At 45.7% G+C, this 17,521-nt stretch overlaps 1 protein-coding gene across 3 annotated transcripts in view; it reads left to right on the plus strand.

The window, feature by feature from the left end:
* DMTN (dematin actin binding protein) overlaps positions 1 to 17,521 on the plus strand; it is a 60,235-nt gene that overhangs the window by 27,001 nt on the left and 15,713 nt on the right. For all 3 annotated transcript variants that reach the window (XR_014473589.1, XR_014473588.1, XM_083184812.1), the window contains exons 2-8: positions 1,134 to 1,184; positions 8,580 to 8,638; positions 10,362 to 10,436; positions 11,082 to 11,237; positions 11,778 to 11,822; positions 11,910 to 12,021; positions 16,200 to 16,256. Coding sequence is in view for 1 of the 3 variants with exons in the window: in XM_083184812.1 (XP_083040938.1) it covers positions 8,621 to 8,638; positions 10,362 to 10,436; positions 11,082 to 11,237; positions 11,778 to 11,822; positions 11,910 to 12,021; positions 16,200 to 16,256 (463 nt within the window). In the remaining 2 variants the exon portion in view is untranslated. The remainder of the gene's footprint in view (positions 1 to 1,133; positions 1,185 to 8,579; positions 8,639 to 10,361; positions 10,437 to 11,081; positions 11,238 to 11,777; positions 11,823 to 11,909; positions 12,022 to 16,199; positions 16,257 to 17,521) is intronic.

The raw sequence follows: 17,521 nt of genomic DNA on the forward strand, positions 1-17,521 counted from the left end.
GTTTATTAATGTTAATAGTTATAAATTTATTTGTTGTTGAATTTATGTCAGTGATTTTCACCCTTTTTACCTGGCAGCACACTAAATAAGATTTTAAAATTGCCAAGGCACGGCATGAGATCCCCACAGGGCAAAACACATTGGCCTCTACAGGAAAAAAATAAACCTATTGACCCCCATATAAAAAACAATCACACTGGTCCCCACAGGTAACAAAAATAAAATACATCGGCCCTTTACATGAAAAGAAGGGACCGGTAAATAACAGTTGAACTGGTGGTGGCTGTAAACTGGTTCGGGCATCTCTAGATCTGGTGGCACACTGGAGAACAGCTCAAGGCAGAGGAGTGTGCCAAGGCGGAATCGGTACATCTGTCAGACCACACTTAGGTCTACAGTCATTAGGTCGACCCCACTAGGTCGACTAGCAGGAAGGTCGACCTGACTTAAGGTCGACATGGGCCAAGGTCGACATGACTTAAGGTCGAATTTGCATAAAGGTCGACATGAGGAAGGTCGACTGATCATAAGGTCGACATGGGTTTTTCCCTGTTTTTTACCCGAATGTCGACACAGTCGACATGGACACAGTTGGCAATGAGAATCGGACCCTCGCATCGCTCGCAATGCTTCGGGCACGGTGGCTCGCTTTGCTCGCCACAGCTTTAATAACCTCCTCCATGCCCTAGTGGATGGTAGGGCATGAAATACCGCCTATCGGCACATGTCGGCTCAAAAAACAGTGAAAAACCCATGTCGACCTTATGACCAGTCGAACTTCCTCATGTCGACCTTTATGCAAATTCGACCTTAAGTCATGTCGACCTTGGCCCAGGTCGACCTTAAGTCAGGTCGACCTTCCTGTCAGTCGACCTAGTGGGGTCGACCTAATGACTGTAGACCTAAGTTCATTCTAATAGATGACCGCTTCCCGCCAAGGCACGGTGGTTGAAAAACACTGCTTTATGTTGAACAGGTTCACAAATTAAAACCAATACTTACTCTGCTAACTTCAAGAAAGGTGATTTTGGGATTAGCCAAAATTAACTTTTAGATGTTTGATCTTACGTGAATGTGTTACAATTAGTCATCTCTGTCGTCCAATCAATTTGGTTTGTTTGCTTTTCCTACAGAAACGGAGCGGAACCTAAGAGGTCACGTGATGCAGAGCAACACACAGACTGGTGAGACCTGCTAAGCATCTTGCATTTAAGCAATAGCACCGAGCTTACAGTTATACAGATACAGATATTCTCCAACATTAAGCAGGCTCAGGGCGCATGTGTCACAATAGTCTTGTCAGGACAGTCGCAGAGAGGATGTATTTGCAGAATGATTGACAGCCAGAGACCATTTGGGGAGGTAACGGAGGAGTGGCGTAAAAAATGAAGGCGTGACGCAACTGTTTGAAGCTTGCGACTGTGATCCCATCCGCAGCTGAGATGTCTCCCATCATACTTCCTGCGGCCAGTAGTCTGTGACGGATGTTGCGTTTTTGCACTGGAATTTTCACAGAACAAACGAAAGATCACAGAATAAACACATCTAGAAGATAATTAAATTAGTACCAATCTCCTATATATTTGGCTACATCTGTCACTCAAAGTGGGTGTCTGTGTCTATAACGCTCTGTTCCTGGACTTTCCTCTTAATGTGTGATTGCCTTCATCTGTGCTGAACACCTTTCTGATAAATTAACCTGTTTAAAACAGGTGATGGCAATCATACATTAAGGGGAAGTCTAGAAACAGAGCATTGTGTCCCTCCTGGAGAGGGTCATGTTGGGAGGTATGTGACAGAGAACCAGCCCAGTGAGCCCACAGACAGTGCCAGACACCCACTGCCTTCCCATGTTGCCCAGCACTGCTACTCCACAGCCACCAGGTGAGCGCCCCCTCCCGCGATTTGCGGCAAAACTTCCCCCCCGCACGCCCCCCCCTCCCGCGATTCGCGGCAAAAACACCCGCTCCCCCGCGACCCCCCCTACCGCGATTCGCAGCAAAAACACCCCCGCGACCCCCCCTCCCGCGATTCGCTGCAAAAAGAACCCCCCCACGACCCCTCCCGCAATTCGCGGCATAACCACCACCCCGCGACCCCCCCCTCCCGCGAATCGCGGAAAAAACACCCCCCCCCCGCGACCTCCCTCCCGTGATTCGCGGCAAAAAGAACCCCCCCGCGACCCCCCCTTGCACGATTGGCGGCACCCCCCCTGCGACCCCCCTCCCGCGATTCGCGGCACCCCCCCCCCCCCATGTCGACATGGACACCAATGAAGTGGCACACTTATGTAAACATTTACATGTGTTGACCTTTCTGTGTTGATTTTTTCTTGTGGCGATTCGAGTCACACCCCCCCGCAACCCCCCCTCCCACGATTCGCGGCACCCCCCGTGACCCCCCCACCTCCCGCAATTCGCGGCAACCCCCCACCGGAACCCCTGTGAACCCCGCCCTCCCGCGATTCGCGGCACCCACCCCCGCGACCCCCCCTCCCGCAATTCGCGGCACCCCCCCCCCCCCGCGATTCGCGGCAGCTCCAGAATTAAATTGCACATGGAAAACACTGACATGGCTATGGTCGACAATGAAAAAGGTTGACATGAGTTTTTTAAGTTTTTTTGTCATTTTTTGAATATTTTCATATTCATTCTCATGTGTCGACATGGACAACAATGAAGTGCCACACTTATGTCAACATTTACATGTGTTGACCTTTCTGTGTTGATTTTTTTTCTTGTGGCGATTCGCGTCACACCCCCCGCAACCCCCCCTCCGGCGATTCGCGGCACCCCCCCCGCAACCCCCCACCGGAACCCCCATGAACCCCGCGATTCGCGGAACCCACCCCCCGCGACCCCCCCCTCCCGCAATTCGCGGCACCCCCCCCGCGCGATTCGCGGCAGCCCCAGGATTAAATGGCACATGCAAAACACTGGCACGGCTATGGTCGACAATGAAAAAGGTTGACATGAGTTTTTGAAGATTTATTTCATTTTTTGAATGTTTTCGCATTCATTGTCATGTGTCAACATGGACACCAATGAAGTGGCACACTTATGTCAACATTTACATGTGTTGACCTTTCTGTGTTGATTTTTTCTTGTGGCGATTCGCGTCACACCCCCCGCAACCCCCCCTCCCGCGATTCGCGGCACCCCCCGTGACCCCCCACCTCCCGCAATTCGTGGCAAACCCCCACCGGAACCCCTGTGAACCCCGCCCTCCCGCGATTCGCGGCACCCAACCCCGCGACCCCCCCCTCCCGCAATTCGCGGCACCCCCCGTGATTCGCGGCAGCTCCAGAATTAAATTGCACATGGAAAACACTGACATGGCTATGGTCGACAATGAAAAAGGTTGACATGAGTTTTTGAAGTTTTTTTTTCATTTTTTGAATATTTTCATATTCATTCTCATGTGTCGACATGGACACCAATGAAGTGCCACACTTATGTCAACATTTACATGTGTTGACCTTTCTGTGTTGATTTTTTCTTGTGGCGATTTGCGTCACACCCCCCCCCCCACCCCACAACTCCCACTCCCGCGATTCACGGCACACACACACACACCTCCCCCGCGATTCTCGGCACCCCACCCCGTGACCCCCCCTCCCGTGATTCACGGCACACCCCCCGCGACCCCCCCTACCATGATTCGCCGCAACCCCCGCCCCCGTAACCCCCCTCCCGCGATTTGCGGCAACCCACCCCGCGACCCCCCTCCCGCGATTCTCTGCAATCCCTCCCCTCCCGCGATTCGCAGCATCCACCCCCCCACAACCCCCCCTCCTGCAATTCGAGGCACCCCCCGCGACCCCCCCTCCTGCAATTCGCGGCACCCTCCGCGACCCCCCCTCCCGCGATTCGCGGACACCTAAGTTGCAATACAGGGCATCTTTCATACAATTCTAACCATATTTCTCATATACAAACGTTCACAAATTAAGGGGGCGCAGCCCCTTACGACGGTGTGAAGAGCGCCCGTAGGGCGCGATGAATCACCTAGTCATTTACTATGTGGGTAACGGGTGGTAGCCTCTGGCTTAATGTCGTGGGCTATTTAATTCCATGCTACATTACAGTGTAGCAGATGAAAATACTGTAACATAGCACTTCATGTGCAGATACAGCTGCAGTCACACACAGAATATAAGCATGCCACATATCATTTCATGTCTAATTACAGCTGCAGCCACACACAGAATATAAGCATGCCACATATCATTTCATGTGCAGATACAGCTGCAGTCACACACAGAATATAAGCATGCCACATATCATTTCATGTGCAGATACAGCTGCAGCCACACACAGAATAGAAGCACGCCACATATCATTTCATGTGCAGATACAGCTGCAGCCACACACAGAATAGAAGCACGCCACATATCATTTCATGTGCAGATACAGCTGCAGCCACACACAGAATATAAGCACGCCACATATCATTTCATGTGCAGATACAGCTGCAGCCACACACAGAATAGAAGCATGCCACATATCATTTCATGTGTAGATACAGCTGCAGCCACACACAGAATATAAGCATGCCACATATCATTTCAATCAGCAAAGAGCATTTAACCAAAACAGTCTCATGAAAAGACGCTCAGCACTACTGATTCACACCACTAGAAAGGTTTAACATGACTGCGGCAAGGATGTTGAAGGAGACATCTGTATGTGTACACATTGTTGCGGCACCTGAAAATACTATTTATTGGGGATTCCTTGTTAATAGTATAACAAATTCCTATTAACTGTAGACTGCATTTATCAGGGATAATTAAATAGCCCCATGGGATCAATTATCCTGCAGTAAATTATAGTATTCAGTGTTGCCCGTTAATAGTTAATTTACTGAGTGAGAAAAAGAAGCTTTAATTGAATAGCCTCAGGAGTGAAAGCCCAAGGCTGCCCCCCTTTTTCTCACCTGTTAAAATATTGTTGCTAATGGAATTACCCCCTTGGAGATCTTAAAGAACACACTGTACTACTCTAAAGTGTATTGCGCTCTGGTGACCAATAGCTGGCGTCCGATGGAGTGTTTCTCCTCAGGTGTGCACAGACGCCTGCACTGACATTACTGTTAGGTTTTTCTGTCATTTTGTCAGCCATGTAACTAGTTGTAGTATATATATATACATATATATATATATATATATATATATATATATATAGGCATGGCACTCACAGCATGAAATAAATACAAGGTACAGCAGGTGTAACAGCAACGTTTCAATGCACTTTATTATGCATTGTCTTCAGGCTCAAACATACAAATGAACATGGACATACCTTTATTTACCCCTACATGTGCCGCAATACAGACGTCTGTATTGCAGAGGTGGTCAGTAAGAATAGGGAAAAATGACATGGGCCAGTGTGTACAAACCTGCTGGTATTAAATGTCAAAAATAAGTGTATTTCTGGATACAAATACACCTATTTTTTTACAAATTTCCTTTAGTAAATTTCCCCCTAGATGTCTTGTGGGATCTAGAATGTACAGTACAACAGGCTGATAATCTTAAAGCTCTAAAGGGGAAGTGCCCATAACTGGCTCTGGTTAAATTGGGTCCTCAAACTGCGGCCCTCCAGATGTTGTGAAACTACAAATCCCAGCATGCCTTGCCACAGTTTTGCTATAAGGGAGTGTTAAAACTGTGGCAAGGCATGCTGGGATTTGTAGTTTCACAACATCTGGAGGGCCGCAGTTTGAGGACCCAGGGGTTAAAGAATCAATAGTTAATGGGTAACTGCAGGGGTGGAGAAAAAATATATACACCACATGGAAAGCCTGTTTTTGTCCCTCTGTACCTTGCACTGCAGGAGACCTCACAGGCTCAGTACTGCTTCCCATAATGAGGCTGCTGCTGCTGTCCTCCACGGGTCTGAGAAGCATGTGATGAGCTCCACCAATCAGAGCTCAGCACAAGCCTCTCAGCCTCTGACCTCTTGCGCAAAGTGTCTTATGGGACTTGGTCAACTCCCAGTAATGCACTGCCTGTCACATTGGCAAGTAGGTGAAGCTGAAACACTACCCCACTCCCATTCACAAAACCTTGTCACAGGGGGGCCCTAGAAAGAGGGGAGCCCAGGGGCACTGACCCCCCCTTAGCCCCCCCGTAATCGGGCCCTGCCCTTACCCACTCCTGACACCCTGGGCTATCCACATTTGTGATTTAGTTTATCCACACAACCTCCTCTAGTAATGACCCAAAATATAGGGGTGTGCTATGCGTTTCCGATCATCGGGATTCTAATGAGCACTAGCAGGGGTGCCCTAGGATGAGGGTCTACGACCAAGGCAAAACCTGTGCTTGTCGCTGGGGTCCAATCCAGCGTTTTATGCAGAGCCGGCCCTAGCCTAAATGATGCCCTAGGCAAGATTTTTGCTGGTGCCCCCTAGCACCGCCACTAGTTCCGCCTCTGATCCTGCTCCCCTTTCCCAGCACCATCAACCCTCATCATAGCAGTCATCATTTTGGTGCCCCTACCCGCAATATTTTAAATAGAAACAGTGCACACATTCGGTGCGCAGCCCAAACAGGGCTGGGAAGGGGCATGGCTTCTTGCTGGGAAGGGGCATGGCCACCCAATAGTACCCCCAATTCAAATTATGCCACACAGTAGTGCAACTTTATTCACATTATATCATGCGATGGTGTCCCTTATTCACGTTACATCACACAGTAGTACCACTTTACCTTATGTACATTACTCCTCACATTATTCACATTATACTCGTAGAAAAAAATCCTGCGAAAATATTGTATTTTAAGCACCTCCATGGCCACACTGCAACCCAGCACAAAGCAGTGTGTGCTGGGCAGAGGAGAAGAGCTGCAGCTGCTGCTGTCACTTAAGGGGAGGGGGCCCGTCCATCAGACTTTGGCCTGGGTAATTTGTACCCCCTACCCCTTTCTCTCGGCACCCCTGATAATACCACACAGTAATGACCCTTACACATGACACACATTATTAATGTCCTTATAACCATAATGCCCCTTACACATTATGCCAACCTTTATTAATGCCCTTGATACACATAATAATACACATAATGCCCCTTACACATATGTTGCACATTATTAATGCCCTTATACACATGACACACATAATGCCCATTACACATATGTTGCATATTATTAATGCCCTTACACACATGACACTCGTAATGCCTGTTACACATATGTCGCACATTATTAATGCATTTATACATTACACACATAATGCCCGTTACACATATGCCGAACACTATTGCACAACCAATTCACCCGCAGACAGAACTTGCACAGCCGCTAACACTGTGACCTCTGCCTCTGCTTGGATACAGATGTTTCCTCATACATCTTGCCTCAATAGGCCATGCAGCTCCTGGCCAGTTCTGCTAACGTTGGGTGCCTTTTTTGCTGAAAAGTCATCTTATTTGCATTGTTATGACCAGCGCACACAAGAAGCTTCCGATGATTAAAATGATATCTGGCATGAATATATTCTGTGTGCGACTGTGGCTGTACCTGCATACGGAATGCTATGTTACAGTGATTTCCATGAATACACTATTTCATATGCAGATACAGCCTCACTCACACACAGAATATAGGCATGCTGCATATCATTATAATCAGCAGAAGCTGCTGATGCCCCTAGGCTTTCCAAATGCCCTAGGCAATTGCCTAGTTTGCCTATGCCTAAGGCCGGCTCTGGTTTTATGGGCATACCCACAAAAAAACGGTGGGCTCGCCCACGGATACGCTGGGTGGACGCCTGCAAATGTAGACGTGTCCCTGTCTGTTTGGGGCGGGTGGATGATGTCAGAAACCACACCCATTTCAGCCATCACCGTGCAGAATAAGAGTAATGCCAGGCTTACTTTTATTAACGAGGAGAGGAGAAATCATTTGTTGGCGAGAGCATGCGTAAGCGTACACATTCGCTCTCATCAGGGATTCGGGTGGCGGGGGGAGTGCATTTGGTGGGGCAGCATTTAATTGTTTGCTAGGCAGCGAATATACGCAACTTAGCGAGCAGTTCTGAATTACCCCCTTAGTCGTCAGTTACTGAGGAACATCCACGTAGTTCCGGCAATCTGTGTAAAGACGTCATACAGTTATAGTGTTGTACGTTATGGAATGGGTCTGATCTTGGTGATTGCAGTGACGGGAAGCAGAGCTGGGAGAGGTTCTGTCTCCTTAAAAAGGTTCCTGTTGTTGCCGATACTTTCTCGTTGCGTCCCTGGTCAATTCCAAAATGCCATGTGACCCGAATGCCAAACTGGCCCCACTGAAGATCATTACTTAGCGGAGGTCTCTACAAATTATTGTTCTAAAAGCCAAGGATTAATTCAGATTATCAGTACTAAATCCGGGGTAATATCTACATAATTACTGATGTACTGGTGGTGGCCGCTACTTGTTTACATCTTCTGAGAAAATGTAAATCCCCTCACGCTAACCCCTAATGCACTGCTCCACCAGCCTACACCCAGTCGTACATAAGCATATATTCAAACCATATGCAGATACACCACAAAGTATATGAATTAATCTTAATGTTCTTAACTTGTAGATCTCCGGTATACACACAGGACACTGACGCACGACAGCTGAATGGAAAAGGTGCCAAAGGTAAAACACGATTACACTTTAATATATGTACAGTCTCCATACACTAGAAGCATACAGCATACAAGCACTGACTTTTAAGCAACACCTTTTTTTTCTGTGTGTTTAACTGGCTTAAATAAGAAGAAGATAAGCACATCTGGTGTGAAGCCTGGGTCTGTGAGTGTTAGGAATGGCCATCGGTGCAGAGTCTTTGCCATCGATGGCGATTCTGCACCCAGCCATTGATAGTCGTAAACTATTTGATGGATAACCATTGATAGTGTGACTGAATGGCTCATGGGCCAATCAGAACTCGGCGGCGGGACTTATGGGTGTTGGGGGGCGAATCTATGCTCCGTGTCCCGTCACCTTGGAAAAAAAAAAGAAACATCGGTTCTCCTTTGCCATCGATGTAGGGTACATGAGATGCTTGTAACAAAGCCCACCGATACACAGTGATAGAACTAAATCATATGGACAAATGTCACGTCTAGCCTTTCAGCAAATAACTGTTTGCCCTTATAATGATAGATGGCATATTACCAGGCATCTATATCCTACACCTTATTTATGTCACTTATAGTGTCCTGTAAGCCAGGGTACACGGTGTGGCCTTTGGGGGATTGAGTGATGGCTGAGTGACTTCTGCTACAGCTCCAAGTCTTCTCTACATTATATAATACTAGGCCGATACCCAACAAGTGCCCTCTCACTTATACATCATTGCACAGTTACAGTGGATACCGACTGTTTACAATCCCGTTAGATGGTACCGTCCTCAGTACAATGCTGAGGGATATAGCAGCTGCATACTGTATATGATTATTGATTAGATAACCTGAATCTGTGATCATAACTGCAGCCTATGAGCCTCATTACACCAAGCTAACGTCACATACACTCATGTCCAACTTGTTTGTTTTATTTATTTGTAACTGACACATTTGCATCAGTCACTAATAACACTGATACAAGGTGGGAAATGTACTAGGATGAGAGAATCAGAAAGTGAGCGTTTTGGTAAGAAATCTTCTTTTTTTAATGCGGCAATCATTTACACGGCAAAATCAAACCGTCCTATTACATTTCCCCCCAAGCTCTCTAATGCAGCAAAAGCAGTATTCCACCTTACGTGCAGTGCAGCCCAGATGGTTTCTCCATGGGCAGGATGTACAACACATTGGTTTATTCATATAGGGTATATCATGCCACACACATGTCAGATTCCTCACCTACGCCTTGGGCCCCTGTATGGTTTGTCTCCCACCGTGTAACTTTGTATTATGACCTATTCCAACCAGGATAACCCTAAGCAGTGTGCCCAAGGCTGGTTGCTTTCATGGGTGGAATGGATAACCCACGGAATTTATTACCCACAAGAAGGGCTACAACCCTGCGTTATGCCTACTCTCTAGGTGTATCCCTATTTTATTTGTGTGGCTTTTTGACTTGCTTATATACTAAATCATGGGTCTTCAAACTGTGGCCCTCCAGATGTTGTGAAACTACATGTTCCACCATGCATTGCCACATTTTTTCCTATAAGAGCATGCCAAAACTGTCAGGGCATGCTAGGACATGTAGTTCCACAACATCTGGAGGGCCACAGTTTAAAGACCCATGTACTAAATCCTTTGTACTATGTTTTTTGTTGCCTTGAGTACTATTATAACTATTTATGGGGCTGTATCCAAAGGCACTGTTACCTGATTATGTATATTGGTATTGTTCTCTATGTCTGCAGACACCCCTCACATCTCCTGGTAGTGTTACCTCTTCCAGAGGGCCGAGTGTGCCGGGCTCCCCTTCTGCTATTACTGTAAGTAATCCTCTGCCTGGCCTTTCTCTCTACTAGGTGTGTGTGTGTGTGTGTGTCTATACTCAAAAACCTGAACTTCTAGGAGATACAAAATCTATGTGTCTGAAGCAGTGGTAGCTCCAGATGTGGCTCAGCAGCACAGTCCAAAATTCTGTGTGGGTCAGCTTGGAATGGCAGTTGGTGGTAGGGGGTGTGGCTCCCCTATTTTAATTTTGAACTGTGTCACAACCCTTACTCTGGAGCCTCCCCTGGTCTAAAGTAATATTTATGACAAAACTGTATAGTTATAGAGTGTGGGCAGATCTATGTGGTGCCATGTCACGCGGTAGTCACGCAATGCTCCACTGGGAATGTTTTGGATGACCAGGATATTTTTATGGCCGCCTAGGTTGCCTTGTAGAAAAGCCGCCTCTGGGCAGGCTCCTCCTCAGTGGGAGTCAGGTGCTGCAGTGTAATACCTATCTCTACGGGCCCTCTGATTAATGGCAATTGGACAGGGGGAGTTCATCCAACATAAAAGTGCAGTTTCTTAAACATGAATACTGCAGTCACTTGTTATGGAAAAGAGACTTAATTTATATTTATTGTTGTTTTTATTGTCTGAACTCCTTATTTGAAATGATATCTCCCTCTACCTCCGCCCAGGCTCGCATGGACAGTCGCATCATTGGTTATAAGGATCTGGCCGCCCTTCCACGTGACAAGGCTATATTGGATATTGAGCGTCCAGACCTAATGATTTACGAGCCACACTTCACATACACTCTCCTGGAGAACACAGAGACTCTCCGCAGCCGAGAGGTAAGGTCCTCACATGGAAGATCTCATTTCCCACTATGTACTAACCACAAATAATCTATCATAAACGGAGGTGTAGTAAACCTTAGAGAGTGATAAAGCAAAGAGAGATAAAGTACAAACCGACCGGCATTTCAAACTCATGATAGTTGTGAGCTGATTGGCTGCTACTTTATATCTCTCCAAGCCTTAGTACATCTACCATATAGTCTTTGTTCCAGCTGACATAAAGCTTCTTAAAATGAAAAGGTGTGATGTAGCCTGTAGCAACCAATCAGCATATCTCTATCATTGCATTCTAGTTAGCCAGAATCTAATTGGTTGCTATGGGCAACATCACCTCTTTCCATTTCTTTAGGTAATATAGCCCTGAGTCTCACCCTATGAACTGTCGCTGCTATCACCCATACAATCTCTCAGTTCACCCTGGCTCCTCAATAACGGTCATAGAAACTTCCGGCTCCCATTCTTGACACCATAATAACTGTGTACAGAACCTTCAATGTCTCTACTGAATGACTCTTCTACTTACATGTCTTGCAGAGATCTCTGTCTCCCAAGTCCATATCACCTCCTCCATCACCTGAGGTGAGATTTGTGAGAGGATATAAAGTCTAGGTGTGGGATAGATGTAGGGCTGTAAAGTTGTAACATCTACAATTACTTATTGAATAGGTCGCTGCACTCTGGGCTGACAATAAGTCTGTTGGAAGTAGCTCCAATGTACAAGGTCCCCGCGGGGGAAGTAACTCACCTAGAGGAGGACTTCAGCACTTCCACTGTCCAGGTAAAAGACGCTTTGATCTGATCTTCATATCGCTCTGCTCTGCTGTCCACTTATGCCCCTTTCAGATTGCAGAGCCGGGTCTGACCTGGGATCTTGATCACGGGTTCGACACAGCTCTGGCACATTCATATTAAAACTAAATGGATTTAAAAAAAGAGTGCAAATCCAATAACAATATAAATATAGAATGTATCAACAAATAATATTATTTCATATTAAACCTAGGTTGCCTATTATACAGAGGGTGAACCGTCTTTAACCCTTCTTATAACCCGGGTCGAATTGCCGGGTTGTTCGACCCAGGTTAACCGGGTTTAACCCATAGTTGCCTACCCTCCTGCATTCTGCAGGAGACTCCCTGAAATAGCAGCAATCTCCCTCTCTACCTCATTAGTCTAGCAATCTCCCTCATGTCACCTAGCCCACATTACACTTACATTTTTGTGGAAAAAAGGAATGAGAGACAGATACAATTACATTGAATAATCAGAACCATTTCCCAGCACTTTACCAAGTATAGTATCTCTTACTAACAGCTTTGGGACTCATCTACATGTGGATATGAGTCATTTTACAAGATTCCTCGCAGATGTAGCAGTACACAACCACGCTTCTAGGTGCCACGTTCACAATCTCTCCATATATATAACTAGACACGCCCTTTGGGAGGAGCATGACACGTCCCCTCAATGGGGCCCTTTGCAAAATTCTATTACCCACTATAATCTCCCTGAAACTAGTTTTAAAAAGTAGGCAAGTATGGTTTAACCCTTCTTATAACTGGGTTGAATTGCCGGGTTGTTCGACCCAGGTTATAAGTCGACAGTCGACAAGTCAGCAACCCAGCAATTACCTGGTTCCGAGTTGCGGTGTGACAGGGGTATTATAGATCTCACTCTGGTTTATGGTCGATTGGAATGATTTTTGGAAATGCACATTTGCTTAGGAGACGCAATAACATTTCTAGTATCCCTGACTATTACCTTCTCCATAGCTAAAATTAATATTTAACATCTAGATCATCTATTCGGCCACACTAAAACTGATGCAGGGCATGCTGGGATGTGTAGTTCAACAACAGCTGGAGTGTCAAGGTTAGCCATCACTGGTCTAGAACAGGCATGTCCAAACTATGGCACTCCAGTATGCCTTGCCATACTTTTAGCATTCCCTAATAGCAAAACTGTGGCAAGGCATGATGGGACTTGTAGTTTCACAAAAGCTGGAGGGCCATAGTTTGCACATGCCTGGTCTAGAACGTCTAATGATAACAAAGATATTAACAGGTGAATTCCAATATCAGGAGCATAAGGCGCCCAAGGGATTATGTTGGTTACCTTGTGTTGTTACCCTTACATTACTTCCTAGAAATAATTCACGCGGACACCTTATCTAAAAATAAGACTCAGACAACCATGGCATAAGTTTAAAATGGTCAAGTTATTTATTTAGGTGGTATGACCCTTGTTAGTTTATCAAAGGGATGGCCAAGAAAGCACTTGAGACCAGCACCAGTCAGAGGTGTATGCCAATGGCAGCGACTGCATCGTCGCTCCAATCTAACAAACACACCCCTTACGTAAGGTACAGCCTGCACCGTGACGGCTCCCCGCCCCCTCTAAGGTAGGGCGCGGACACCTCCAGGAAATGCCCACCGTCCCCGCTCAGTTCGGGACTCGCCCACCGTCCTGGCAAGGGGGGGTAATACCGCACGGTGACCACCTGACACCTCACCCGACTGCTGGTCGAGAGCGCCTTCTCGCCGATTTTTTAAACTAAAGTTAAATTTACTGAATTGTTTGGACAGCCCGAAGGCAATGAGCACCAGAGAGAGGAAAGAAAAGAAGGGATGGGAGGGTGGGGATCCGGATTCCAAGAGGAAGTTCCTACCCCAGAGCTGGACCCTATATACCCCGCTTAAGCTACCTCCCCTCTTGGTGCTGATTGGCCCAGATGCACCACATGCTAAACTGCCTATGAATCATACACTGCTCTGTGCTGCATTGCATCTGCGTTTAACCCCTAAATCCCCAGGCTCTTAACTACACTCTGGCCTATGCTGCCCTCGTTTTGCCTAAATATAGTAATGTACTCAGCACCATTAAGTATGCAGTGGTGTTAAAATATGAAGAATGAAATCATTAGCCAATGGAATGGTCCAATAGATAGCCATCCTCAGCCAATAGGTCAAAGAGCCTGAGGGGTTATCATCCAAGCCAAGAAATGCAGTGCTAGAGAGTTAGTAGTACTGAGGCAAGGTCATTCAAAGCCAAAGGTCAAAACAATAGTAAAAATCAGAACAGGAGCACACATCTACCAAAGCAGACTCAATACACTGATAATGTGTTACTGATCAGCCTGATCTTTATATACAGCAATCTATGATGAGTATCTAAGATACTTGGGAAACTTTGCATCTGTATGCAGAAATGCAGAATGTTTGCATATGTAGATGTCACAGAGAATGTAATGTGGCCTTCCCTTATATATGACATGGGTGGACACAACACATGGGAAATGTTATACCAAAGGATTTGTGCCACCTTAGGATTAAGTGGGGATGCCATGTATTCAGGACTGGAGCCATGTATGTTGGGGCATATGCATACATGCCGCCTGAATAAGCTGGTACAGGCCTGGTGGGGAAGTATAGTCAGGAGCTGTACTGGGAAGTGATGACACATTACTTATTTGCTACTACCATACCTATAAAAGTTAAATAAGATCCAGGGCCAGATCAAGCTTCAAAAAAAGTGAGAGTGATAAACAACCAGCCAATCAGCTCCTACCTGTCATTTTTAAAACCCTACCTGTCACATGGCAGCTAGGAGCTGATTGGCTGGCTGTCAACTCTCACTTTAGCACTTTTTGAAGCTTGATACATCTGGACCTTAGTCATTTAGCACGTGAGAAACATAAAATCTGCATTTCTGATTGTATGATACTATGATGGTTACCATTTGTCTGAGGCTACATCTGGCATCACCCCCTACCATGTGTCCCTTTTAAACTCTCTTTTGTCTCTCTCTTTTCCTTCTTTCATTTTGTTAAAAATGTACCAATGATGTGTGTGTGTGTTTTATGTCACATGCAGAAGTGATCTACTACTGTATGTACTATTGTATTTTATATATTTGCAATTTTCTGCATACTTTGTAATGCAAATTTCGGTACTCTTTACTTAGAAGGGCGCCCACGATTTTGATCGTGGGCATCGTTAGTAAAAAATCTCGGGCATCTCGGGCATTGAATGCACTAAAAAATCGGGTGCGATCAACCGACGAGATGCCCGAGATTTCCCATAGGGAACAATGTTAAATGTCTCAATTGACCCAATTTTCCTGTTCAATGCCTCAATTGACCCGATTTTTCCATAGGAAACAATGTTAAATGGGCCACAGAGGCCAAATAGGCACCCTGAAGTGTATAATGGCCACCCGAATTGTTAACGCCACCCCACGATCAACGTCAACCCGATGCGTGGCGAGCGCAGCGAGCCCGCGAGGGGCGGCGGTACGCGTCCTACGACCTTTTCATACCCCCACTATCCACGTCGGCGTGGAGTTGAGAATAGAAAGTGTGGCGAGCGCAGCGAGCCACCGAGCCCGAAGCGTGGCGAGCGCAGCGAGCCCCGCGAGGGTACGCGGACAGCTGTGAAGCCCGCGAGGGGACGCAGATACCTGTGAAGGTATCCGCGTCCCCTCGCCACGCTTCGGGCTCGGTGGCTCGCTGCGCTCGCCACACTTTCTATTCTCAACTCCACGCCGACGTGGATAGTGGGGGTATGAAAAGGTCGTAGGGGGTGGCGTTAACAATTTGGGTGGCCATTATTCACTTCAGGGTGCCTATTTGGCCTCTGTGGCCCATTTAACATTGTTTCCTATGGAAAAATTGGGTCAATTGAGGCATTGAACAGGAAAATCGGGTCAATTGAGACATTTAACATTGTTCCCTATGGGAAATCTCGGGCATCTCGTCTGTCGCATCGCACCTGATTTTTTAGTGCATTCAATGCCCGAGATGGCCGAGATGGGCGCCCTTCTAAGTAAAGAGTACCCAAACTTCTCTAATAAAAATTCCCAAGTAAAAAAAAGAAAACCTGCATTTCTGTAACATCCGGCAATATTGTTCTCACTCACTTTGGTCCAGTCTCAGTGTATTTCTCTCAAAATCTACAGAGATTTCTAAGAAGGAGCCAAACCTCTACAAGAAGCCTCCTATCTACAGACAGAGAGGTGAGAGGACTCGCACTTTCTTTCCTGTTTCAGCTCCCATACTCTGGTGCTTCTAAGTCTCTCCATCTTCATGTTATCTCTCAAACTAAATCCCCTGTAATGCAGTTGCTTAGACAATAAGCGGACCGCGTCTCATATGTGACATATAGGGTGAGATTTAATGGGATGAGAGATTCAGAAAGTGAGAGATTTGGTGAGAAATCTCCAGTTTTTTTAACCCCTTCCTGACAGAGCCAGTTTTTGCGTTCCTGACAGAGCCATTTTTTTCAAATCTGACATGTCTCACTTAAGTGGGGATAACTTTTTTTTGCTTTTACTTATCCCAGTGATTTTGAGATTGTTTTTTCGTGACACATTGTACTTCAAATTAGTGGTAAATTTGGGTCGATACAGTCTGTGTTTTTTTGTGAAAAATACCAAAATGTCGTAAAAAAATGGAAAATTTAGCAATTTGCAAAATGTTAAATTTTCTGCTTGTGAGACAAATAATCATACCACTCAAAATAGTTAATAACTAACAAAGACCATATGTCTACTTTATGTTGACATCATTATTTCAACTTCCTTTTAATTTTTTGGGACACTAGGAGGCTTCAAATATGAATAGCAAATTCTCAAATTTTCAAGAAAATTTCAAACACTGATTTTTTTAGGGACCAGTTCAGTTCTGATGTGACTTTGAGGGACTTGTATGTGAGACACCCCCATAAATGATGCCATTTCAAAAACTGCACCCCTCACAGTATTCAAAACAGCATTTTGGAAGTTTGTTAACCCTTTATGTGTTTCACAGGAATTAAAACAAAGTGTAGGTGAAATTTCAAAATTTCTTTTTTTTTGCAGAGTTTCAATTTTAATACATTTTTCTAACGAACACAGTAGATTTTACTAGAGAAATGTGACTAAAAATTGATTCCCCCAATTCTTTTGTTTTCATAAATATCCTATATGTGGCCCTAGTGTGCACGTTGACCAAACCACAGGCTTCATAATAGAAGGAGCACCTACTTGATTTTGGAGCCTCCTTTTTATGAGATTATTTTTTTAGGCACCATGTAGGTTTCTAGGCACCATAAGATGCTAAAAGTTAGGAACCTCCCCCACAAGTCACCCCATTTTGCAAACTACACCCCTCAGGGAATTCATCTAGGGGTATAGTGTACATTTCAAACCCCCAGGGGTTTCACCAATTTTGATACAACTGGGCTGTGAAAATGAAAAAATTTAATTTTTCATTTTCACAGCTCAGTTGTATCAAAATTGGT

This window comes from Crinia signifera, chromosome 4, assembly GCF_055691185.1.
Source record: "Crinia signifera chromosome 4, ASM5569118v1, whole genome shotgun sequence".
Classification (NCBI taxonomy): domain Eukaryota; kingdom Metazoa; phylum Chordata; class Amphibia; order Anura; family Myobatrachidae; genus Crinia; species Crinia signifera.